We start from the raw sequence: 26,233 nt of genomic DNA on the forward strand, positions 1-26,233 counted from the left end.
CCCCATCCCCCATCCCTCCTCCCTCCAGCCCTCGCCCCCGCCCCCCGCCAGCTGCCCTGCCCCCCGGCGGGTGTCTCTCTGTCCCCACTTTCCCCCAGATTTTGCCTTTCTGCACTGAGGCCAAATGAGGTGGAATGAGGCTGCAGGGTCTGTGACCCCCCCCCCCACCAAGAGTCCCCCTGGACCGTGCCCCCCTTCCTGCCCCCTCAGCCCCCGTCCCCGCAGCGACCCCCGCCCTGTCCCTGCCCCATTGATCCACCCCCGGCCCTGCCCCCATAGCAGCCCCAGCCCCACCCCATGGGGCAGCTCCGCCCCCTCCCCCGGCCGGGGGCCCGCCAGACACTCACCCTGGGGCTGCTCAGGGGGCTGGAGGACAGGCCCGTGGAGGCACCGCTGACGGAGCGAGACCTGGGTGAGGGGCACAGGTTGGGGGTCAGGGAGAGAGACGGGCCCAGCTCCAGGGTTGTCCCCCGCAGGGGCAGGATGGGGACTAGGCCAGGCAGAGCCGCGGGGGGGGCCGCAGGGACACAGACGGGGAATCCCCCTCAGCTGTACAGGGGCTCTGACACACGGCACGGTGGTTGCAGAGCAATTGGCGGGGTGTGCGCTGAGGGGGGCACAGCTGCAGCGCCACCTAGTGCCTGGCTGGGGAGATGGGGCGCTGCTGGGGGGCAGGGGAGGGAGGGCAGCGCCCCCTAGCACCAGGCTGTGCAATGGGCCCCTGGAGCTGTTCCCCCCCCCCCCCCCGGTGCCCCCCAGCCCCCCTCACCTCTGGCTGTGCTGGGCCATCTCGATGGCCCGTCGGGCCGGGACCGGGGAGCCCCCATCGGTGACGCTCAGGACCTCCATGGACTTCCGCTCGGGCCGGCGTTTCCCGTGGCGGTTCAGCATCGGCGAGTCGACCCGCTTCCGGGGGGGGTCTGCCAGGGAACCGGGGGGGGGGGTGAGTGCGGGACGCAGCCACCCTGCGGGGGGCGCAGTGGCCGGGTGGACGGGGGCTGAGATGCGGTGGCTCTGGGGGAGGCGGGGGCTGGCTCCGGGACACGGGGGGGATGGTTTCGGGGGGTGCAGCGCTGGGAGCTGGTTCAGGGGATGCAGCTGGCTCTGGGGGGAAGCGGCACGGGGGGCCGAGTGGACTCTGGGGGGAGTGGCGCGGGGGGAGTAGGCACCGGGGTGGGCTCTGGCGGGGAGCAGCGTGGGAGCAGAGGGGGCTCTGGGGGGGGAGCAGCACGGGGGTTGCGGCTGGTTCTGGGGGGGAGCGGCGCGGGGGCGGAGGGGGCTCGGGGGGGGAGCAGCGCGGGGGTTGCGGCTGGCTCTGGGGGGGAGCGCCGCGGGGGCGGAGGGGGCTCGGGGGGAGCAGCACGGGGGTTGCGGCTGGCTCTGGGGGGGAGCGGCACGGGGGGAGCAGCGCGGGGGTTGTGGCTGGCTCTGGGGGGGGAGCGGCGCGGGGGCGGAGGGGGCTCGGGGGGGGAGCAGCGCGGGGGTTGTGGCTGGCTCGGGGGGGGAGCGGCGCGGGGGCGGAGGGGGCTCGGGGGGGGGAGCAGCGCGGGGGTTGTGGCTGGCTCTGGGGGGGAGCGGCGCAGGGGGGGGAGGGGGCTCGGGGGGGGAGCAGCGCGGGGGTTGCGGCTGGCTCTGGGGGGGAGCGGCACGGGGGCGGAGGGGGCTCTGGGGGGGAGCAGCGCGGGGGTTGCGGCTGGCTCTGGAGGGGAGCGGCGCGGGGGCGGAGGGGGCTCTGGGGGGGAGCAGCGCGGGGGTTGCGGCTGGCTCTGGGGGGGAGCGGCGCGGGGGCGGAGGGGGCTCGGGGGGGAGCAGCGCGGGGGTTGCGGCTGGCTCTGGGGGGGAGCGGCACGGGGGCGGAGGGGGCTCTGGGGGGGAGCAGCGCGGGGGTTGCGGCTGGCTCTGGAGGGGAGCGGCGCGGGGGCGGAGGGGGCTCTGGGGGGGAGCAGCGCGGGGGTTGCGGCTGGCTCTGGAGGGGAGCGGCGCGGGGGGCGGAGGGGGCTCGGGGGGAGCAGCGCGGGGGTTGCGGCTGGCTCTGGGGGGGAGCGGCACGGGGGCGGAGGGGGCTCTGGGGGGGAGCGGCGCGGGGGTTGCGGCTGGCTCTGGAGGGGAGCGGCGCGGGGGCGGAGGGGGCTCTGGGGGGGAGCGGCGCGGGGGTTGCGGCTGGCTCTGGGGGGGAGCGGCGCGGGGGCGGAGGGGGCTCGGGGGGGAGCAGCGCGGGGGTTGTGGCTGGCTCTGGGGGGGAGCGGCACGGGGGCGGAGGGGGCTCTGGGGGGGAGCAGCGCGGGGGTTGCGGCTGGCTCTGGAGGGGAGCGGCGCGGGGGGCGGAGGGGGCTCTGGGGGGGAGCAGCGCGGGGGTTGCGGCTGGCTCTGGAGGGGAGCGGCGCGGGGGCGGAGGGGGCTCGGGGGGAGCAGCACGGGGGTTGCGGCTGGCTCTGGGGGGGAGCGGCACGGGGGCGGAGGGGGCTCTGGGGGGGAGCGGCGCGGGGGTTGCGGCTGGCTCTGGAGGGGAGCGGCGCGGGGGCGGAGGGGGCTCTGGGGGGGGAGCGGCGCGGGGGTTGCGGCTGGCTCTGGAGGGGAGCGGCGCGGGGGCGGAGGGGGCTCTGGGGGGGAGCGGCGCGGGGGTTGCGGCTGGCTCTGGAGGGGAGCGGCGCGGGGGCGGAGGGGGCTCTGGGGGGGTCTCACCGGCGTCGTTGCGGGGCGGCAGGTCCTCGTCCTCACAGCTGGGGTAACGCTCCTTGCGATCCAGCAGCAGGTAATAGATCATCTTCTCCTGGTTCTCCCTGGGGGGGCGGGAGGGGGGATCAGGGCCATGCGGGGGGCTGGAACCACCCCCACCCGCGAAACCACCCCCACCCCCTTCCTGTCATTAACCCCCTCCCACAACTCCCCTCCCCTGCCCCTGCTCCGCTCCTTCCTCCTCCCCGCTCCCCTCTGAAGCCCCCCTGTCCCTGCTCTCCCTTCCCCCCCCGCCACAACCCCCCCACCCCATCTCCCAACCCCCTCCGGCCTCCTGCCCCCCCTCCCTGCATCTCCCTCTCCACCCATGTCCCCCCCATGTCCTGTCTGTCCCCCACCACTGCCGTGCCCCTCCCTGCACCGGTCTTTCTGCAGCTCCTCCCCCCGTACCCCTCAGCCTGCAGCCCCCCCGTACCCCTCGACTTGCAGCCCCCCATGCCCCTCTTTCTGCAGCCCCTCCCCCCGTTCCCCTCGGCCTGCAGCCCCCCCATACCCCTCGGCCTGCAGCCCCCCGTACCCCTCTTTCTGCAGCCCCTCCCCCCATTCCCCTCGGCCTGCAGCCCCTCCCCCTGTTCCCCTCGGCCTGCAGCCCCCCTGTACCCCTCGACTTGCAGCCCCCCATGCCCCTCTTTCTGCAGCCCCTCCCCCCGTTCCCCTCAGCCTGCAGCCCCCCCGTACCCCTCGACTTGCAGCCCCCCATGCCCCTCTTTCTGCAGCCCCTCCCCCCATTCCCCTCGGCCTGCAGCCCCCCCGTACCCCTTGGCCTGCAGCTCCTCCCCCCGTACCCCTCAGCCTGCAGCCCCTCCCCCCATTCCCCTCGGCCTGCAGCCCCCCCATACCCCTCTTTCTGCAGCCCCTCCCCCCGTTCCCCTCGGCCTGCAGCCCCCCCATACCCCTCGGCTTGCAGCCCCCCGTACCCCTCTTTCTGCAGCCCCTCCCCCCATTCCCCTTGGCCTGCAGCCCCTCCCCCTGTTCCCCTCGGCCTGCAGCCCCCCGTACCCCTCTTTCTGCAGCCCCTCCCCCTGTTCCCCTCGGCCTGCAGCCCCCCATACCCCTCTTTCTGCAGCCCCTCCCCCCGTACCCCTCGGCCTGCAGCCCCCCGTACCCCTCTTTCTGCAGCCCCTCCCCCCATTCCCCTCGGCCTGCAGCCCCCCGTACCCCTCGGCCTGCAGCTCGTGCTGGAGTCGCCCCTTGTCGCGGAAGCAGCCCAGCGAGTACATGCTCTCCAGCACGTCGGGGTCCAGCTCGCTCACCGACTGGATGCGCCGGATCGACACCTTCCGCGGCACCAGCTGCTCCGGCTCCGGCTCGTTCTTCCCCCCCCTGCGGGGAACAGCCCCACTGCTGCTACCGGCGGGGGGAGCGCGGGATGGGGGGCTGGGGGAATCCTGGCAGGGGGGAGGGATGGGGGGGATCCCGGCAATGGGGGGGTTAAGCCGGGTTCTCATAAGAAATATTCAACTGTTGGCGTGTTGGGGGGGAGCCAGGCTCTAAACAGAGAGGCCAGGATACCGGGGTGGATGGGCCCAGGGGGCGGGACACCAGGGTGATGGGCGCAGGGGCGGGGTAGGGGGCGGGACACCAGGGTGATGGGCCCAGGGGGCAGGACACCAGGGTGATGGGCCCAAGGGGTGGGGCAGGGGGCGGCTGCATGTGATACTCACAGGAACCAGGGATGCTTCTGGATCTGCTCCAGCTACGGGGAGAGGAGACAGCAGCCGAATTAGCTGGTCCTGCCTAGCCCCCACTGCTCCCCCCCGCCGGTGCCCCCCACACCCCACAGCTCCCCCAGCCAGCACCCCCCACACCCCACAGTGCCCCCACAGCTCCCCCAGCCAGCACCCCCCACGCCCCATAGCTCCCCCAGCCAGCGCCCTCTGCGCCCCCCAGCCAATGCCCCCCACACCCCATAGTGCCCCCACAGCTCCCCCCAGCCAGCGCCCCCCACGCCCCATAGCTCCCCCAGCCAGCACCCCCTGCGCCCCCAGCCAGGGTCCCCCACGCCCCACAGTGCCCCCACAGCTCCCCCAGCAGGCGCCCCCCACACCCCACAGCTCCCCCAGCCAGCACCCCCCACACCCCACAGCTCCCCCAGCCAGCTCCCCCAGCCGGTGCCCCACAGTGCCACCACAGCTCCCCCAGCCAGCACCCCCCACACCCCACAGCTCCCCCAGCCAGCTCCCCCAGCCGGTGCCCCACAGTGCCACCACAGCTCCCCCAGCCAGCGCCCCCTGCGCCCCCAGCCAGCGCCCCCCACAGTGCCCCCACAGCTCCCCCCAGCCAGCGCCCCCCAGCCGGACTCACGCTGAGCCGTTTCTCCGGCTCCACCTCGATCATGCCACGCAGGAGGCTCTGGCAGTCGGGGGGGATGAAGTGGGGCATGTGGAAGACCCCCCGCTTCACCTTCTCCAGCAGCTGCCGCAGGTTGTCGTCGTCGAAGGGCAGCGCCCCCTGCAGGACGGCGGGGGAGAGACGCCCTCAGCAGGTGGAGGTGACCCCAAGATCCCTCTGGGGGACAGGAGCCCCCAACACTGGGGGGTCCAGGAGGGCCTGGGGATGGGGCTCCAGGGGGGACCAGGAATACAGGGGCTTCAGAGGGATGGGGAGGACAGGGAGGTCCAGGTGTACTGGGGATCCAGGGGTGTCTGGGTGAAGGGGGTACAGGGGGATCCGGGGATGGGGGTACAGGGTGATGGGGCAAAGGGGCCTGGGATTGGGGTACAGGGAGATGGGGTCCAGGGGGAACAGGGATGGGGGGTCCAGGGGATTGGAGGTACAGGGGGATGGGGGTCCAGGGAATGGGGTGCAGGGGAATGGGGGTGCAGGGATAGTGGGGGTACGGGGGGATAGGGGCACAGGGGGAGCGGGGTGCAGGGGGATGGGGGTACAGGAGGATGGGCGGATGGGGGTCCAGAGTGCAGGGGAGCAGGTGTACAGGGGGTACAGGGGCGCAGGGGGAGCGTGGATCCAGCAGATGAGGCTCAGAGGGATTGGGGCACAGAGGGATCGGGGTGCAGGGGGAGCGGGGAGGGGGGGTACAGAGGAGTGGGGCGCAGGGGTACAGAGGGTTGGGGTGCAGGGAAGTGGGGATCCCAGAGGACAGGGGTATCAGGGCGCAGGGGGAGCGTGGATCTGGGAGATGAGGCGCAGAGGGATTGGGGCACAGAGGGAGCGGGGTGCAGGGGGAGCGGGGAGTGGGGGTACAGAGGAGTGGGGCGCAGGGGTACAGGGGGTACAGGGGCGCAGGGGGAGTGTGGATCCGGGAGATGAGGCGCAGAGGGATTGGGGCACAGAGGGATCGGGGTTCAGGGGGAGTGGGGGTACAGAGGAGTGGGGCGCAGGGGTACAGGGGGTTGGGGTGCAGGGAAGTGGGGATCCCGGAGGACAGGGGTATCAGGGTGCAGGGGGAGCGTGGATCCGGGAGATGAGGCGCAGAGGGATTGGGGCACAGAGGGATCGGGGTGCAGGGGGAGCGGGGAGTGGGGGTACAGCGGAGTGAGGCACAGGGGTACAGGGGGTTGGGGTGCAGGGAAGTGGGGATCCTGGAGGACAGGGGTATCAGGGTGCAGGGGGTTGGGGGTATGCGGCGCAGGGGAGCAGGGGTACAGGGTGCAGGGGGAATGGGGGTGCAGGGAGTCAGGGGCACAGGGGAGCGGGGGCACAGGGTTTCATGGAGTATGGGGGAGTCAGAGCCCTGCACCCCCCACTTCCTGCGATTCCCCGCGACTCTCAGCCGGCCAGTAAAACGGAAGGTTTATTAACCGACAGGAACACGGCCCCAAACAGAGCTTGTAGGTACAAACAGGACCCCTCAGTCAGGTCCATCTGGGGGGCAGGGAGCTTGGACCCCAGCCCTGGGGCTCCCTCCATTTCCCCAGACCACTCCAAACTCAAACCCCCTCCAGCCGACTCCCCCGGCTCCTCCTCCAGCCTTTGTCCAGCTTCCCGGCAGAAGGTGTCACCTGCCCCCCCAGCTCAGGTATCTGTCCCTCCAGTGAAGCCCCCCGCCCCGGTGTCCCATCCCCCATGCTGACAGACCCAGTGAAACCCCCTTGCAGCATCCCCAGGTCAATCCGCCCCCCTCCCTGCTCCGTCACACCCCCCCTCGAGACTGAACTGAGCGGGGTCACTGACCCGTGACCTGGGGAAGTTTGGGGCCCCCTCTCCGGGACAGCGCGTCCGCTATCCTGTTGGCACTTCCCGTCAATGGACCATGTCCCTGTCCTAACCCTGCAGGAGCCGGCTCCACCTCAGGGGCTTGGCCTTGGCTCCTTTCATCGGGTGCAGCCCGGTCGGGGGGAGCGGTCGGGGTACACGGCGAAGTGTTGCCCAAAGAGATAGGGCTGCAGTTTCTTAAGGGCCCACACCATGGCCAGGCACTCCTTCTCGATGGCTGCGGAGTTCTGCTCCCGGGGTAACACCTTCTTGATCAAGTACCCGATGGGGTGTCTCTCCCCCTTTCCACCATCCTGCCTTAACGCCGCCCCCAGCCCCACGTCTGCCGCGTCGGTGAACACCACAAAGGGCTTGTCAAAGTCTGGGTTTGCCAGGACTGGGCCACTGACCAGAGCCTCCTTCAGCGCCCGGAAAGCCTCCTGGCACTGCTCGGTCCAGACCACCTTGTCTGGCTTCCCCTTCTTGCATAGCTCAGCGATGGGGGCGGCTCTGGTGCTAAAGTGGGGCAGGAATCTTCGACAGTATCCCGCCATCCCAACAAAAGCCTGGACCTGCTTTTTGGTCTGGAGAGCGGGCCAGTCTCTGATCCCCACCACCTTGGCTGGTTCCGGCTTTAAGCGGCCGCTCCCCACCCGATGGCCCAGGTAAGATACTTCCGCCATCCCCACCTTGCACTTCTCTGCTTTGATGATCAGCCCAGCCCCCTGGAGTCGGTCCAGCACTTGTCTAACCTGGGACACGTGGTGCTCCCGGGTCTGGCTAAGGACACAGGTGCCCGCAATGTACACGCCCCGGCCAAACCCTCCACCCGCCTCAGGAGCTGGTCCACCGGGCGCTGGAAGGTGGCCGGCGTCCCCTTGAGGCCGAACCAGGAACTCATAGAGCCCCAGGGGGTGATGTGAGGATGTGACGCAGCAGGGAGGGGGGAGTGTTGACCTGGGAATGTGCCCTGGGGACGGGAGACCTGAGAGCCTGTCACCTGAGCCGGGAGGGGGCGGGGGAGGTAACACCTCTGCCCGGGAATGTGGACAGAGGCTGCAGGAGGGAGCCTGCTGGGGGGGTTGAGTTTCAGTTCGGGGCTGGGTGGAGGAACGCAGGGAATCCCAGGGCTGGGGTCTAAGCTCCCTGCTCCCCCAGAAGGACTTGACTGAGGGGTCCTGGTTGTACCCACAAGCTCTGGTTTGGGCTGTGTTCCTGTTGTCCAATAAACCTTCTGTTTTACTGGCTGGCTGAGAGTCTCCGTGAATCCCAGGAAGAGGGGTGCAGGGCCTGGACTCCCCCACACTCCGAGACAACTGGTGGCAGCGGTGGGATGTACTGCACCCCGTGAACGGCACTTCCTGCAGTAAGTGACTGGGGAGCAGTAAAACGAAGGGGGATTGACGGAGACCAGGCGTGCTGAAGATTCAGAGAGAGATGGTTCCAGGGGGCGGTTAACCCCTGGGAGTGTGTGACCAGAGAGAAGGACTTTTGCAGTAACAGGGTCCCCCGGGGGATTGCAGCGAGCGGTCCCGGGGCGGAGGAGTCTGCAGCTCGACCCTGGCAAAGAGGTGGTGACCTCAAGAAGGACTGGCACACGAGGGGTTTTTCCTGGAGACCGTAGAAAGCTGCCCGGCCTGCGAGTGGCCAGCAGGGAGATGTCCGCTAAACGCCTTAAGAGCGACCTGGTGGAGCTGTGCAGGCAGAGGGGGCTGCGCATCGGGAGGTCCACCAAGGAACAGCTGATTGCCCAGTTGGAGGAGAGGGATCGCTTGGATGACCCGATCCCTGTCCCGGAGGGAAGCCGCCTGCGGGAGGACCCAAGACTGCAAGGAGCTTTGATAAGTGCTTCCTGTCCGAGCGTAAGGAGGGGGAGGATATACAGGCCGCCTGGGAGGGCCCTTTCAAGGTCGTCAAGCAGCTAAACAAGGTAAACCATGTGGTGGAGCTGTCGAACCGGGCGCACCACCGCCGGGTGTACCATGTGAATATGATGAAGCCATATTATGCCAGGGGGAATGTGGTGTTGGCCGTGTGTGGACAGTGGGAGGAGCAGGGAGATGACCCTTTAGTAGATCTATTCCCTGGGACCAGAGCTGGTTCCCCCCTGGAAACAATTCCCCTCTCGGATCAGCTCACCCCTGCCCAGCAAGCTGAGGTCAGGGGGGTGCTGCATCCGTACCGACAGCTGTTTTCCAACCAGCCTGGACGCACTAATCTGACTGTCCACCGGGTGCAGACAGGGTCACACCCGCCGATAAGATGCTCCCCCTTCCGAGTCACAGGGAAAACTGCTCAGGACCTGGAGAGAGAGGTCCGGGACATGCTGGCTTTGGGGGTGATCCAGCCATCTGCCAGCCTTGGGGCCTCGCCGGTGGTGCTGGTCCCCAAAAAGGACGGGTCGGTCCGGTTCTGTGTGGACTATCGGAAGCTCAATGCCATCGCTGTATCTGATGCCTACCCCATGCCCAGGCCGGACGAGCTCCTAGACAAGCTGGGAGGAGCTCGGTATGTTACCACCATGGACCTTACAAAGGGCTACTGGCAAGTGCCGCTGGATGCAGATGCCCGGCTGAAATCGGCCTTTATCACCCCTCTGGGGCTCTATGAGTTCCTGACCCTGCCTTTCGGCCTCAAGGGAGCGCCGGCCGCCTTCCAGCGCCTGGTGGACCAGCTCCTGAGGGGGATGGAGAGTTTTGCCGTGGCGTATATTGACGACATCTGTGTCTTTAGCCAGACCTGGGAGGACCACGTGTCCCAGGTTAGACAAGTGCTGGACCGACTCCAGGGGGCTGGGCTGACTGTCAAAGCGGAGAAGTGCAAGGTGGGGATGGCTGAAGTATCTTACCTGAGCCATCGGGTGGGGAGCGGCCGCCTAAAGCCGGAACCGGCCAAGGTGGAGGTGATCAGAGACTGGCCCGCTCCACACACCAAAAAGCAGGTCCAAGCCTTTATTGGGATGGCAGGATACTACCGAAGATTTGTGCCCCACTTTAGCGCCATAGCGACCCCCATCACTGAGCTGTGCAAGAAGGGGAAGCCAGATGAGGTGGTCTGGACCGAGCAGTGCCAGGAGGCTTTCCGGGCGCTGAAGGAGGCTCTGGTCAGTGGCCCAGTTCTGGCAAACCCAGACTTTGACAAGCCCTTTGTGGTGTTCACCGATGCCTCAGACACGGGACTGGGGGTGGTGTTAATGCAGGAGGATGAAAAGGGGGAGAGACACCCCATCGTGTACCTGACCAAGAAGTTGCTACCCCGGGAGCAGAACTCCGCGGCCATCGAGAAGGAGTGCCTGGCCATGGTGCGGGCCCTTCAGAAACTGCAGCCCTATCCCTTCGGGCGACACTTCACCGTCTACCCCGACCGCTGCCCCCGACCTGGCTGCACCAGATGAAAGGAGCCAATGCCAAGCTCCTGAGATGGAGCCTGCTCCTGCAGGATTACGACATGGACGTGGTCCATGTGAAGGGAAGTGCCAACCTGATAGCGGACGCGCTGTCCCGGAGAGGGGGCCCCGAACTTCCCCAGGTCACTGGTCACAGTGACCCCGCTCAGTTCAGTCTCGAAGGGGGGAGAGATGTGAGGATGTGAAGCAGCAGGGAGGGGGGAGCGTTGACCTGGGAATGTGCCCTGGGGACGGGAGACCTGAGAGTCTGTCACCTGAGCCAGGAGGGGGCGGGGGGGTGACACCTCTGCCCGGGAATGTGAACAGAGGCTGGAGGAGAGAGCCTGCTGAGGGGGTTTAGTTTCAGTTTGGGGCTGGGTGGAGGAACACAGGGAACCCCAGGGCTGGGGTCTAAGCTCCCTGCTCCCCCAGAAGGACTTGACTGAGGGGTCCTGGGTGTACCCACAATCTCTGTTTTGGACTGTGTTCCTGTTGTCCAATAAACCTTCCGTTTTACTGGCTGGCTGAGAGTCTCCGTGAATCCCAGAAAGAGGGGTGCAGGGCCTGGACGCCCCCACGCTCCGTGACAGGTGATAAAGGCCGATTTCAGCCGGGCATCTGCACCCAGAGGCACTTGCCAGGAGCCCTTTGTAAGGTCCATGGTGGTGAGGTACCGAGCTCCTCCCAGCTTGTCTGGGAGCTCATCAGGCCTGGGCGTGGGGTAGGCATCAGATACAGGGATGGCATTGAGCTTCCGATAGTCCACACAGAACCGGACCGACCCGTCCTTTTTGGGGACCAGCACCACCGGCGAGGCCCAAGGGCTGGCCGATGGCTGGATCACCCCCAAAGCCAGCATGTCCCGGACCTCTCTTTCCAGGTCCTGAACAGTTTTCCCTGTGACTCAGAAAGGGGAGCATCTTATCGGCGGGTGCGACCCTGTCTGCACCCGGTGGACAGTCAGATTAGTGCGTCCAGGCTGGTTGGAAAACAGCTGTCGGTAGGGATGCAGCACCCCCCTGACCTCAGCTAGCTGGGCAGGGGTCAGCTGATCCGAGAGGGGAATTGTTTCCAGGGGGGAGCCAGTTGCTGTCTCAGGGAATAGATCTACTCAAGGGTCGCCTCCCTGCTTCTCCCAATGTCCACACACGGCCAACACCACATTCCCCCGGCATAATATGGCTTCATCATATTCACATGGTACACCCGGCGGTGGTGCGCCCGGTTCGACAGCTCCACCACATAGTTTACCTCATTGAGCTGCTTGACAACCTTGAAAGGGCCCTCCCAGGCGGCCTGTAGTTTGTTCTTTCTCACGGGGATGAGAACCATCACCTGATTCCCGGTGGTGTAGGCACGGGCCCGCGCCGTGCGGTCATACCAGACCTTCTGCTTCCTCTGGGCTCTGGCCAGATTCTCCCTGGCCAGGCCCATGAGCTCAGCCAGCCTCTCTCGGAAGGTCAGGACATACTCCACCACTGACTCTCCATCGGGAGTGGCCTTCCCCTCCCACTCGTCTCTCATCAGGTCCAGGGGGCCCCTCACCCTCCTTCCATATAACAGTTCGAAAGGCGAAAATCCGGTAGACTCCTGGGGCACCTCCCTGTACGCGAACAGCAGGTGAGGTAAGTACTTGTCCCAATCCTGCGGGTGCTGGTTCATAAAGGTTTTCAGCATCATCTTTAGCGTCCCGTTAAACCTCTCCACCAGCCCATTGGACTGGGGGTGATACGCTGAGGCCCAGTCGTGCCGGACCCCACATTTCTCCCACAAGCACCGGAGCAGGGCCGACATGAAGTTGGAGCCTTGGTCTGTCAAGACTTCCCTGGGGAACCCCACTGGGCTGAAAATGGTCAGGAGCGCATCCGCCACAGTGTCCGCTTCAATGGAAGCTAAGGGCACTGCCTCGGGGTAGCGGGTGGCGAAATCTACCACCACCAGAATGTATTTCTTCCCCGACTGGGTCGTCTTGCTGAGAGGCCCCACGATGTCCATGGCCACCTTCTAGAAAGGCTCCTCTAGGATGGGCAAAGGTCTCAAAGCCGCTTTCCCCTTGCCCCGGGCCTTCCCCACCCTCTGACAGGGGTCACATGATCGGCAATACTGCTGGACCGTGGTAAAGACCCCGGGCCAGTAAAAGTTCTGTAGCAACCTCTGCCGGGTGCGCCGGATTCCCTGGTGCCCTGCGAGGGGGATGTCATGGGCCAGGGACAGTAGCTTGCGGCGATACTTCCGGGGGACCCCCAGCTGCCTCCTGATCCCACAGGACTCCCCTTCCCCTGGGGGAGCCCATTCTCGGTACAGGAACCCCTTCTCCCACGGGAACCTCTCCTGGCAGCCTCTCCTCATGGTCCGTCCCACACTGAGGTCGGCCAGGGCCCTGAGCTTCCGCAAGGAGGGATCTTTCTGCAACTCGGCCTGGAACTCAGCGGCTGGGGAAGGGATAGGGACCGGTTCCCCCTCACTTGCCGGGTCTGAGGCCACAGCCTCTCTGAGCCGTGCCCCTCGGCGCTCCATCCCCACCAGGGTAGGGTCCTGCACCTCCGGTGTGGTACCCTCCCCAAGGTCGGGGCGCAGTGCCCCTCGCCGGCTCTGGCTACGGGTCACAACCAGGGCATTTTGGAGGTTGCCTGGCCATTCCTCTAGGTCCCCCCCCCATCAACACCTCGGTGGGCAAATGATGGTGCACCCCCAAGTCCTTGGGGCCCTCCTTGGCGCCCCAGATGTACCCTCACCACCGGCACCTTGAATGGGGTCCCGCCCACCCCTGTCAGGGTCAGGTAGGTGTTGGGCACCACCCAATCTGGGGCAACCACCTCGGACCGGGCCAGAGTCACCTCAGCGCCCGTATCCCAGTATCCATTGACCTTCCTCCCATCCACCTCCAGGGGAACAAGGCACTCGCTCCGGAGGGACAGCCCCGCGCCCCCCCTGTAAACGGAGAACCTTAAGTCTGGAGCATCCAGCCCCCGAGAGGAGCTGGCCTGGGAAACTCCTCCCTCCTGAGCAGTTGGTAAGCTGCCAGCCGTCCTTGCCTGGGAAGCCTGCCCCTTGTCCAGCTGGGTCCCTCCCCAGTTAACCCTGTGGGGGTTTGGTCTGCTCAGTCTGTCCCTGAGCCCAGGGCAGTGGGTCCGTACGTGGCCTCTCTGGCCACAGTGATAGCAGCTCAGGTCCCGTTGGTCCCCTCAAGCTGGTTGGTTGGTCCTGACGCCGGATGTTGCCCTTGGGAGGGGGTGCTCCATGTTCTCCCTTTGGGAGGTCCCAGGGTGACTCTCTCTCTGCATCATGGCGGGCCTGTTCCTTTGGGACTCCTCCCTGCCATCCCCTGCCCAGCTGTTCATGAACTTGTCGGCCAGCCGCCCTGCGAGTCGCGGGTTCTCTGGCGTTTTGTCCCCCAACCGCAGCCTCAGGTCGGCTGGGCGCTGTTCATACACTTGCTCCAGTACAATTAGGTTGAGCAGGTCCTCCTTAGTTTGGGTCCCATCTGCCCATTTGTGGGTGTATCCCCGCATCCGGAGGGCCAGTTCTAGGTATGTGACCTTTTATGCTGGCTCCAGAACCTTTTCCGGTACATCTTGGGAGTCAGCCCAAACTCGCGGAGAAGGGCTTTTTTGAACAGTTCATAGTCCCCTGCCTCCGCCCCTTTCATTTGGCCGTACAGCCCCACGGCTTTGGGGTCCAGTAAGGGGGTGAGAAACTGGAGCCTGTTGGCAGGGTCAACCCTGTGCAGCTCGCAGGCCTTCTCAGAGGCGTTCAGGAAGTCATCTATGTCCTCCCCCTTCTTACGCTGGGCCAGGACGCACTTATCAAATCTCCAGGCAGTCCTGGGTCCCCCCGCACTCACCGCAGCCGGGGGCTCACTGCTCCTCAGCCCGGCCAACTCCAGCTCACGCTGTCTCTGCTTCTCTTGTTCTTCCCACTCCTCCTTTAGTTCCCGCTGCCTCAACTCCAGCTCTTTCATTTTCATCGCCTCAACTCCAGCTCTTTCATTTTCATCTCCCTCTCCCATTCCAGCCGCCTCAGCTGCAGCGATGGGGAGCTCCGCCGGGAGCATCCCCTGCTGGCTGTGGGGGTCACGGTGCCCTCAGTATTCACTGGGCTCCTCCCAGCCCTTCCCCTAGGCATAGGTGGGAGGGTTCCCGGGATGCCCTCGGCAGCTGTCTGACCACACCCGGCTGGGACAGACACTGGTGCCCACCCTGCATCTGCCGGGCTGCTTCCCTCAGAGACAGGGACTGGCTCCTCTGAGCGACCCTCCTCCTCCAGCTGGGCAATGAGCTGTTCTTTGGTGAGCCTTCCAATGCGCAGCCCCCTCTGCCTTGCCCAGCTCCACCAGGTCGCTCTTAAGGCGCTTATGATACAGCTTCCCGCTAGCCACTCGCAGGCCTGTGTGCTCTCAGCTCCCCATGGTTTCCAGGAGCAGCCCCTACTGTGCCAGCCCTTCTCCAGGTCACCACCTCTCTCCCAGGGTCAAGCTGCAGACTCCTCCGCCCCTGAGCCTGCTCACCGCAGCCCCCAGGGAGACCCCGTTACTGCAACAGTCCTTCTCGCTGGTCACAAACTCCCAGGGGTTCAGGGTAGCTCCTCCGCCCCCCGAAGCTGCTCCTCTCTGAGCCTTCAGCACACCTGGTCCTCGTCAATACCCCTTCGTTCCACTGCTCCTCAGTCACTTACTGCAGGAAGCACCGTCCACGGGGTGCAGTACATCCCACCGCTGCCACCAGTTGTCACGGAGTGTGGGGGAGTCAGAGCCCTGCACCCCCCACTTCCTGCGATTCACCGTGACTCTCAGCCGCCAGTAAAACGGAAGGTTTATTGGACGACAGGAACGCAGCCCCAAACACAGCTTGTAGGTACAGACAACAGGACCTCCTCAGTCAGGTCCATCTGGGGGCAGGGAGCTTAGACCCCAGCCCTGGGGCTCCCTCCGTTTCCCCAGTCCACTCCCAAACTCAAACCCCCTCCAGCCAACTCCCCCAGCCTCCCCCCGGCTCCTCCTCCAGACTTTGTCCAGCTTCCCGGCAGAAGGTGTCACTTGGCCCCATCCCCATCCTGGGCTCAGGTCACTTGCTCCAGTATCGTCCCTCCGGTGAAGTCACCCCCAGTATCCCATCCCCCATGCCGACAGTCCCAGTGAAACTCCCCCGCAACATCCCCAGGTCAATCCGCCCCACACCCTGCTCCGTCACAGGGTTTCGGGGGCGTAGGGGGAGCAGGATACAGGGGTACGGGGGGATGGGGCGCAGAGAGTCTGAAGTTCAGGGGGACAGGAGTACAGGGGTGCAGGGGGAGTGGGGCACAGGGGTACAGGGGGTCTGGGGCACAGGGGAGTGGGGGGACAGGAGTTACAGGGGCGCAGGGGGACAGGGTCCAGGGAGTCCAGGGGTGCAGCGGGAGCAGGCTACAGGGGTACAGGGGGAGGGAAGTCCAGGGGTATAGGGGGAGGGGGGTTCGGGGGTACAGCAGGAGGGGAGTCCGAGGGTACAGAGGGCAGGGGGTTCAGGGGCACAGGGGGAGCAGGGCACAGGGTACCAGGGGATGAGGCGCAGGGGGTCCGGAGCGCAGGGGAACGGGGGTCCAGGGGGAGGGGAGACCGGGGGTCCAGGGGGAGCAGGGCACGGGGGATGGGGTGCAGGGTGTCTGGGGTCCAGGAGTAGGGGGGTTCAGGGTACTCACCACCAGCAGGGCGAAGAGAATGACCCCGCAGCTCCACATGTCGGCCCGTCGCCCGTCATATTTCTCACCCTGCGTGGCACAGACACAGGGTTGGGACCGGGAGGGGGCTCCCCAGGGGACACCCCCAGGCCCTCCCCCGAGGTAGACCCCTCCTCCCCAGGGCACAGTCTCCCCCACCCCCACCCTGCCCCTCCCTGGGGACCGAACCCCTGAACAAGTGGGACCACAGGCCCCCCAGGATGAGGGGGAGGGGCCCACAGCCTGGCCCCTTCCCCGAGGAAAAGCCCCGCCCCCAGCCCCGCCCCCAATGAGGGAAAGCCCCCCCATTCCCTCACCCCGCGCCTCCAATTCCCCGGCCGCACTCAGCGCCCGGCCGCCTTCAATAGTGTCTGGAGACCCCACGTCCGTCTGTCCACCCCACCCATCCGCAGCCACCTAGATACCAGGTTGCATGGGTCATGGGGCTGAGCTGGGGGGCAGGGAGGGGCGGGATATGGGGGGTCAATGGGCTGTGAGGCAGGGAGGGGCAGGACATAGGGGGTCAATGGGCCATGGGGCTGAGCTGGGGGGCAGGGAGGGAGCAGGATATGGTGGTCAATGGGCCATGGGGCAGAGAAGGGGCAGGAAACCAGGGTCGGTGGGCTGTGGGGCTGGCATGTGGGACAGGGAGGGGGCAGGATAGGGGATCGATGGGCCATGGGGCTGGTGTGTGGGTCAGGGAGGGGGCGGAATATGGGGGTCGATGGGCCATGGGTCAGGGAGGGGGCAGGATACTAGGGTCGATGGGCTGTGGGGCTGGCGTGTAGGGCAGGGAGGGGGCGGGATATGGGGATTGATGGGCCATGGGGCTGGCATGAGGGGCAGGGAGGGGGCGGGACTCCGTGACTTACCTTGATCACCTCGGGACATGCATAGTGGGGAGAGCTGGGGGGCCAGCAATAGGGGGAGCAAAGAGAGAGAGAGACAGACAGACAGACAGAGGGAGAGACGGAGTGAAAAGGAGGCTCAGCCCGAGGGGGGCGGCTGAGTCACACAGGCCCCGCCCCCCCCGCCCCACACCTCCCCATGGACGCCCAGCCCCACCCCCAGCCAGGGCGGGGAGGAGGGGCACCGAGGCAGACAGCACCCCCAGCAGCCCCTTCTCCCCGCTGGCCAGTCCCCCGAGGCCCCTGCGGATCTCAGCCCCCCCCACCCCGCCCCGCCAGCCCCCCGGCCCCCTGCCCCATGGGGCTCACCCACAGCTGGTCTCCAGCAGGCTGGCCCCGACCTGCAGGGACGCCATCCCGAAGTCCGCAATGCGGATGTTGTTCTTCTCGTCCAGCAGCAGGTTCTCCGGCTTGAGGTCACGGTGGCTGCAGTGGGGCAGTGGGAGGGTTAGAGACCCCAAAGGGTTAAGAACTGGCCCTGCCCCCAGTGCAAACAGGACTGACTCCGGCTTGACCCCTGGGGAGCTGCGATCAGAAACCTAACCCCAGTGCAAACAGGAGTGACTCCAGATTGACTCTACGCAGCTGAGATGATAACCCTTTCCCCAGTACAAATGGGAGTGACTCCAGATTGACCCTGGGGGGCTGAGATCAGAGCCGGCCCTGCCCCCAGTGCAAACAGGAGTGACTCCGAATTGACCCTTGGGGAGCTGAGATCAGAAACCTATCCCCAATGCAACCAGGAGTGACTCCAAATTGAGTCCAGGAGTTAGAGATCAGAACCGGCCCTGCCCCCAGTGCAAACAGAAGTGATTTCAGATTGACCCCATGGCGTGGAGATCAGAACTTGGCCCTGCCCCCACTGCAGTCGGGGTGACTCCGGATTGACCCAGGGGGCTGAGAGCAGACCCAGTCCTGTCCTCAGTTCAAACAAGAGTGACTCCAAATCAATCCGGGGGGTGGGGGTGGGGGTGGGGGGCTCAGCTCAGACCTGTCACTCGCAGGCTGCGTGTGATGTGGGGAAAAACGAGAGGATAAAAGACATACTACTGTTCCCAGCGAGGGGAGCACTGCCTGAGCTGGAGTGGGAGAGAACGGGGGGAGGTGGGGGCCAGGGGGGGCTGTGGTGGGTTGCTGGGGGGGGCCGGGGGGGGTGCTGGGGGGGCTCACCAGATGGAGTAGCTGTGGCAGAAGTCCAGGGCGGAGACGATCTGCCGGAAGAACTTGCGAGCCTCTTTGGGGGTGAGGCGCCCCTTCTTCACCAGGTAGTCGAACAGCTCCCCGCCCGAGACGTGCTCCAGCACCAGGTACCTGGCGGGGGCATGGGGGGGAGGCAAATGGGGAGAGGGGGGTTATGGGGAAGGGGATCGGGGGTGGAGTCAGGGCCGGGGAGGGGGTTGAGGGACTCAGGGGGAGGCGGATTAGGGGCAGAGAAGTGAGATAATGCCAGGGAAGGGGCAGAAGGAGGGGTGGGGGGTTAAGTGGGGAGGAGGGAATGGGGGGAGGAGGAAAGGTCACAACCAATCAGAGCTCTCCCTTGACACCACTGCCCCCCCCAACCCCCGCCAGCCTGGCTTAGCCAGGTCGGGCTGGGACAGTGACCCCACCGTGCGCTGCAGGGAGCGGGGCAGGGGCCCAGCAGGGGGCGCTCTCCCCCAGCAGGCAGGGCCGGCCCCATTGCCCCAGGGCAGCACTGCGGGGGGGGGGGGGGGGCTGTGCCAGGTTTCACCCCCATGTGTCACATCAGCCCATTATATCACAGCCCAGCGATGACAAAGGCACCTTGTGTGGGCATGTGTGGGGGTGGGGGGAGCCAGCTGTCACTGCCTGGCATCTAACGCACCCTGCCCCTAACACAAACCACACACGGAGCAGAGGGACACACACCGAGCAGGGCCTGGCCCCTCCAGCGGGGGGAATCAGGGCACCGCCCCCGCCCCCCGGCCGGCTCTGCACAGGGTCTCACTCACGGAGCCCTGTCGGAGAATCCCCCCCGCCCCCGGACTGAGCCTTGTTCCAGACGTGACACCACCCATCCGCCGGGCACGCAAACACGCCCATTCCAGAGCCACGCTAGAGAGCCTCAAACCAGCGGGCCGCCCCAGGTCTAGATCCCCACGCGTTAGAACATCGCGTTCGGGGCGGGAGGGTCATCACAGAGCAAACCTGCCGGAAAAGCAAACACGCCCACGGCCGTGTGAGGGTCTAGCACAACCGACCCAGCTGCGTTCTGGAGCCACAGTCGGGACCATCAACGCCCAGCGGGTTCTAGACACGCAATCCAGAGCGTCGCCTCCAGGAACGCCGGGTCACCCCACCCGTCCCCTGGACAAACGCACCCTCTCCAAACTGAACATCAAAGCAACAAGCCTGCCCCAGCTCTAGGACCAAGATCTAGACCATCACAGCAACTCTAGGGCCAGGAATCTAGACCACCCCACTCCGGAAAAGCATCAGTGCAGAGTCGCCCTCCAGAATGCCGAACACACCCGTTGCTCAGCGCTGCTCTAGAACAGCGAAGCAATGCCCTGTCCCGATTCTAGGTCCACGACCTTGATCCACAAGCGAAGGACCGGCTTATTACCGAACGGCCACCTAGAAAAGCCAACACACCCACTGCAGAGCGATGCTCTAGAATAGCAAAGCGGGGACAGAGGCCCTTATTCTAGAGTCAAACTCCAGAGCTTCGTGTACAGGACGGCCTCCCTCCAGAACCGCCAGCTAGACAAGCCAGTGCGGCCAATTCCAGAGGGCCGACCTAGCACGCAGAGTCACCGTTTGGGGCGCTGCTCCAGGGCGTGGCGCCCCGAGACCATGCCGATCTAGAACATCGACCAACGCGCCCCCCCCGTTCCAGAGCAGTGCTCTAGAACATCAGCCCCGCCCCCGCATTCCAGAGCAGTTGCCTTTAGATGCGAAAGCACAGATTCAAAGGCTCCGATTGGCTGGCTCACCATCTCCCCGGCCAATTGAAGCCCTTCGAAATGACAGCCCAGATTGGAGGGCTCCGATTGGCCAGCTGGCAATGTCCTCAGCCAATCAAGAATGGCCCAGTTTTAAGACAGATCACAGGACCTCCCCAGGGTAGGAGACAGCCCATGTCCCCCCCCGCCCCCCCGCCAAAGTTAAGCAGTGTCAGGCTGTCTGTGGGCTGGGCTGGGAGACCTCAGCTGGCAGGGAATGGGGCACGGGGCCTTTCCCCTCTAGGGGGCGCCGGCTCCCACCCGGCCCCAGGGCGGGGACTGGCTGGCTCGGGAGGGGGATGGGGGGGACCCGCGCAGGGAGCGTCTATAAATACCTACAAATATTTCTTATTCTCGTAGACGTCGTGCAGTTTCAGCACATGCGGGTGCTCGATCAGCTTCAGGATGGCGATTTCCCGCTCCACCTGCAGGGGGCGACAGAGAGAGGGGGGGATGGGGAAGGGAATCGGGGCGGGGCAGAGGAATGGGGGCCGGGGGCCAGGGGGCCCAAGCCTGGGTTCCAAACTCAGCCACGCTCCCCCCTACTCCCAGGGGGGCTGAGGGGGGATCAAGGGGGACTTTGGATCTGGGAAGGGGAGGGGCCTGCACAGCTTCCCCCCCCCCCCATCACCCCCAGCCACTCACCTTCATCAGCACCGACTCCGACAGCTTCTCCCGGTTCACGATCTTGATGGCCACTTTCTGCCCCGTGATGCAGTGAACGCCCAGCTTCACCAGCCCTGTGGGTGGGGAGAGGGGTCAGCGCGGCACCCCCCACTGGCCCTGCCGAGCACCCCCACAAAACCCCCCTGCAGCACAGCGCCCCCTACTGACCCTCCTCCCTGCAGTGCAGCACCCCAGTGAACCCCTACGTGCCCCCCGCTGATGTCCCTGTTGCGCCGGGTGCTGCACCTACGCCCCCCCCCAATCGAGATGGGGCCCTCACACCTGGGCAGTGGTGTCAAGGGAGAGCTGGCCTGGCTTTTTAAGTGAAACTGACCAGAGATGAAAAATGAAACTGACCAGGGACTGGGGGGGGTGGGGGGGTTAACACCCCCCAACTCTGTCTGTTTGTCTGGCTCCTTCCACCCACTGTGCCTCGATCCAATCCACCCCTCCCTGGCATTGCCCGTCACCCGCCTCCCCTGGCCCCAAACGCTCCAACAGTCACAACCAAGAGGGAGCCATTGTCCTTCCCTAGGTCCGTGACCGGGGCCCTTTGGGATCCAGGGGGCAGAGGGTCCCAGAGAATCCCCGACACCCAGAATCGGGGCGATCCCCTGGATCATCCGAACAGCTCAGTGTGTGTGTGTGTGTGTGTCCCCGCCCCATCCCTGCCGCCTCCGTGTTCCCCCCAACCCACGTGGATTTCTGGCAGCCCTCCTGAACAGACGTTTTGCTACGTAGGGGAGGGTGGCCACTTTCGGCCGGCCCATCTCTCAGCGCACCTCTCCTGGCTACCGTGTCCTCTGGCCGGCATCTCCCCTTTTGGCCGGAGAAATGGCTGGAAACTCGACCGGCAAAAGGACAAATCTGCCCTTTCCAAGGCCAGCCGGGATAATCCTGAACAGCGGAGAGCCACCCTGGTATCATTCCCAGAGCAGATCCCTCAGAGACACAGCCAAGCTGGATTTCAAAGCGGCCAGCGCCCGAGAATCCCCCCCAGCCCTTGGCAAGCCAGTCCAAGGGTTAATTCCCCTCTGGGTTAAAAGCGGGCGGCCCCCTTTCCTGGCTGGGTCTGTCTCGCTCCGATGTCCAGCCAGGGGGTCAGGTTCGACCGTCCTCTGCCCGCTTGAGGAGCCCGGGAGGAAATATTCGTTCCCCACGTCGGGCCCTAGAGCCGGGGATCGAGTCCCCTCCCGAGCTGTCTCCGCGCTCAGCACCAGAGCTGGAGCTCCTGGTGTGTCTCGCCCTCCGGCAGGTTTTCTAACCCTTCACTCGTCCCCCTCGCTCTTCTCCGGCCTCTGCCGTTTCGCCACAACCTCCTCACGCTGCAGGCCCCAGCACTGGGCGCAGGATTCGCCCCCGGGCCAGAGCCAGAGGCCAAACCACCTCTGCTCCCACTCGGGGATCCCCGGTTGATGCGCCCCAGGGTCCTGTTAGCCCTTCGGCCCCAGTGCCACCCGGGGAGCTCAGGCGCTGCCCCGTTCGCCGGCGCATTTTCAGACCCATCCGTTCGCCAGTTTTGAATCCAGCGAATGGGGGCCGGGCTCGTTTTCGAGCGTCCTCGGGTTCTGATCCAAACGCTGCCCAGGTGTCTCGGGCTGCGACCTCCCCACTGTTCCCTTTCTCAGCCGGGCCTCCCGCTGCCCCCACAACGGCAGCGAGGGGCACGTTTTTACCAGGGCGCGGGGTGAAGGAGGGACCGGCTTCCCCGGGCGAGGGGCGCATCCTCCAGCACGGGGGCCACTTTTCCACCGAGTGTCTCCAAAAGATCTGCTCCGGTTCGGCCAGGGATTGACTCCAGGACGGCAGGGGGGACACAGAAACCTCCCTAAGCAACCTACAGGGGCTGAAGTGGACGGGGGGGACGGGGGGCGGCCAGTGACAGCAGGGGCTGGGTTCGAAGGCTGTAACCGGACGCTCCCCTGAGTCCGGAGGCCAAACTCCCCGAGGGACTGGAGCACAGAGCCCTGGGGACCCCCTCTCGCTGGGCTAGCAGCGGTGCCCGTCCGGGCGTCCTGGGATTCACAAGTCTTTGGTGCCCAATGGGAAGATGTCGGGATGGGGCGGGGGGGGAGGAGAAGCTCCCCCCCCCAGGCTGGGACCCCAGGCGAACCCTCATCCTCTGCACAAGCCCCATCCCAGGTGAGCCTGCGCCACGGGTCTGCGCATCTGTCTGGCCAGGGGACCCACCTGGCCCTGCCCGTGGGTCTGAGGGTCTCAGCATGGTGTTGCTCCCAGAGTTCGCCCCTCGCCTCCTGTCTCCCTCCGTCTTCCCCAACTTCCCTCCAGCCAAATGGGCGCGGCCCCCGGCAGTGCACGGACGCACAGCAAGGGGCGGCCTCCACCCCTAAGAACGCACAATCTAACTAGACAGAGGGAGGATTGGGGAAACTGAGGCAGAGAGCAATTCAGGGACTCACCCAGGGACACCCACAGAGTCACCAGCAGATTCCTGAGCCCACTCCCTTCAGCCCATCCCATCCCCCCTCGCGCTCGCTCCCCTGGGCAGGTGCTACCACCCCTGTTTGCTAGAAGGGGAAACTGAGTCAGAGAGCGACTCAGCCCCATAGGCAGAACTGGGATTACAGCTCTAGTCTTCCCAGCTCCGGGCCCATGGCCCTGCCCTCCCTGCGCTGCCTCCTTCTGCTCCACCCCCGGAGTAAACAAAAAACATTTCTGTAGGCCCTACACAAACCCAACTCCCCGGCATGAATTCCCACGGCGTGTTGCATGGGAGTGGGGGGGTATCCCAGTTTGTGGGGGGCAGAGAGACAGAGCTCCCCCCCACTTAGGGGGCCAAGATGGGAACCCCCCTCTCCAGCAGGTCTCCATCCTTCCTGCAAGTTTAACCCCTCCAGCTCCCCAGCCCTGGGGGCTGGCTGGGGGTGGGGGTTTCTATCTCACAGGCTGAATCCCCCCCTCCATACAATCACTGCATTAAACCGGCTCGCCTCCAACCTCAGCCCAAAATCCACCCCCCCACACACATTAGATCCACCGTCAGCTCTGCCCCCCCCCCCCAATATACATCGCCGCCTCCCCTGTTTCCCCCGAACCGCCGGGTGTGAGCCAAGCAAGGCCTGGAGATTTGCAGCAATTTCCCTCCCCCTCCAGCGGGATTTCCTCGAATCCCCGCCCCCCCCCCCGCGCCAGACGTCCACGCGGTTCCCACAGCCCGGCACTGCAGCAAATTGCTCCATTCCACCCCCCCCCCACAACCCACAACCTCTCAATGTACAAATATAACCCCCCGCCCCCGCACACACAGAGACAAGGGCATGAGGGAGCGGGGGGGGGGGGGGTTGCCCCATATCCGAGTGACCTCTGGTATTTCTAACCCCCCACCCCCAGCACAAGGGGATGGGGTGGACGGTGGGTTTTCCAGGCTGCTGGCTAGGAACCTAATGGACATCTGGGCTGGGCACCTCCCCCGCCCCACACTCCCTGCAGCAGAAACCCCCCCCCCACACACACACACAAACACCTGCCCTCTGCCTAGAGATTTTCCCTCAAGCCCCCTGTGCTGGCTGCAGTGGGTCCAGATCCAGAGTCTGTCCGTCCAGCCCCACTCCCCCATCCCACCCCAAGGCCCAGGTGTGAAACTGACCAGCCCCCCCGGGACAGAGGTGAAACAGAGACACACATGCACCCCTGCCAGGCAGGGATCCCCCCCCCCGTCACTCCTGGGGTTGCTCCCCGTCCCTCCACCCTCGCCATGCACAGAGCTCCTGGAAAACTGACTCCCAGCACCCCCCCTCCCACTTCTCAGTCCTACCCAGGAAAGGTACAGCCCCCACCCCAGATCCCATGGCTGCAATGACCCCCCAACCCCATCGCACCAGGGACCCCCCACCCCAGATCCCATGGCTGCAATGACCCCCCAACCCCATCGCACCAGGGACCCCCCACCCCAGATCCCATGGCTGCACTGACCCCCCAGATCCATCACACCAGGGACCCCCCATTCCATGACCCCACAACTCCACTTACCTCACCCCAGACCCCATAAGTCTATCAACCTCCTTACCCTAAGCTCCTGGCATCACTGACCCCCAACTCGCCCAGCTCCATCCCTGGGGGGATATTAAACCCCCTCCCACTGCCCACACTCCTCCTGTGTCCCTCTGACCACACTCTGGCCTGGTCCAGCGGGGGGGTGGGGGGTGGGAAGGAATTCTACTGGGGGCCTTTACGCTGAGCCCATCACCCTTGCATCTGGGCAGATGATCTAAGCTGGGAAGTGTCTGTGTGTGTGGGGGGGGGGTAGGGATGAAATATCTTGTAGAGTCCATCCCCCCCCCCAGTTTCAGGGCGGGGGACTTACCCCAGCTAATGGGGGGCAGAAGGACTCTATATTGCCCCCCCCCGGTATCAGGGCGGGGGATCTACCCCAGGGAATGGGGAAGGGGAAGGGCGGTGTATTGGGGCCCATCCCCCTGGTATCAGGGTGAGGGATCTACCCCAGGGAATGGGGGGGCGGGAGGACAGTGTATTGGGGCCCATCCCCCCGGTATCAGGGCGGGGGATCTACCCCAGGGAATGGGGGAGGGGAAGGGCAGTGTATTGGGGCCCACCCCCTTGGTATCAGGGCAGGGGATTTATCCCAGGCAATGGGGGGAGGGGAGAACAAGGTATTGGGGCCCATCCCCCCGGTATCAGGGCAGGGGATCTACCTCAGGGAATGGGGGGGGAAGGGCGGTGTATTGGGGCCCACCCCCTGGTATTAGGGCAGGGGATCTGCCCCTGGGACCGCAGAGGGGGAGTGTGGGGGGGGGCCGGTGCCGCAGACTCACCCGTCTGGCCTTTGCCCAGGGTCTTCTCCAGCCGGTAGGGCCCCACGTACTGGGCGTGCTGGGGGGCCGGGCCCGGGGGGTGCCCCCCAGGCTCCTTGCCGCCGGACATGACGGCCGGGCCCCCTTTGTCTGCCACCTCCCCCCCCCACCCCGCCTCGATTCCCCTCCCTGGGCAGGAACAATAGACGGAGGCCCCAGCCCCTCAGCCCCGCATGCCGGCGGATTTGGGGGGGCCGGGGGGAGGGGTGGAGGGACCGGGGCCGGGGGGGGGGGGGGCTGGGCTGGGAGGGAAGCTCACCGCCCGGGTACCAGCATGATAGAGGGGGCCCTTCCCCCCCCCCTCCAGCCAGGGATGCTGCGACGGGTGCTGGAGGATGCTCGTCCCTGGCTCCCCCCCCCAGCTGCCTCCTCCCCCTCTCCCCCCCCCCCCGCATCAGCATCCGGGCACCGGGTGACAGTCGCCGGCGGGGTGAACCCGGCCCGCCGCGCGGGGGGGCACAGAGGGGGATCGGGGGGAGGGAAGGGGGGTGTGATAGGGGGCGCAGGCGGGGGGGGGGGGCTGTCGCTGGGCGGGTGTCGTGCCTTGGTGACCGGGAGGGGGGGGACTCAGGGTCTGGGTGTCTGGCAGGGTAACTGTGTGATCGTGGGTTGCGATTGTGGTGTGTGTAATTGTATTTGTGATCGTGTGGCTGTGATTGTGTGAACGTGGCTGTGATTGTGTGACTGTCATTGTGTGATTGCTGGGTGTGCAACCGTGGCTGTGATTGGCTGCATAATTGTGCGCTTGTGGTGTGTGTAATTGGGGCTGTGATTGTATGGCTGTGATTGTGAGACTGCGGCTGTGATTGTGTGACTGTCATTGTGCAATTGTGGTGGTGTCATTGTGCCTGTGATTGTATGGCTGGGTAACTGTGTAAGTGATTGTTTGGCTGT

General features: G+C 65.8%; 2 protein-coding genes across 2 annotated transcripts in view; one reads left to right on the forward strand and one right to left on the reverse strand.

Moving 5' to 3' along the window:
- Positions 1 to 118, forward strand: part of TMEM150B (transmembrane protein 150B) — a 5,450-nt gene extending 5,332 nt beyond the window's left edge. The window contains exon 7 of the mRNA XM_037888210.2: positions 99 to 118. Coding sequence (XP_037744138.1) covers positions 99 to 118 — 20 coding nt within the window. The remainder of the gene's footprint in view (positions 1 to 98) is intronic.
- Positions 119 to 275: 157 nt separating this feature from the next.
- BRSK1 (BR serine/threonine kinase 1) lies at positions 276 to 25,680 on the reverse strand (the record flags this gene model as incomplete). Its single annotated transcript, XM_037888211.2, has 13 exons — positions 25,301 to 25,680; positions 20,487 to 20,581; positions 20,181 to 20,266; positions 18,049 to 18,189; positions 17,188 to 17,304; positions 16,843 to 16,876; positions 15,953 to 16,021; positions 5,041 to 5,187; positions 4,401 to 4,432; positions 3,895 to 4,059; positions 2,683 to 2,780; positions 770 to 920; positions 276 to 408 (listed from the first exon to the last, which is right to left on the reverse strand). Coding segments are annotated over exons 1-13 (1,377 nt in total), but the record flags the coding sequence as incomplete, so codon positions are not given.
- Positions 25,681 to 26,233: the final 553 nt, after the last annotated feature.

The sequence above is a fragment of the Chelonia mydas genome, chromosome 23, assembly GCF_015237465.2.
Source record: "Chelonia mydas isolate rCheMyd1 chromosome 23, rCheMyd1.pri.v2, whole genome shotgun sequence".
Classification (NCBI taxonomy): Eukaryota; Metazoa; Chordata; order Testudines; family Cheloniidae; genus Chelonia; species Chelonia mydas.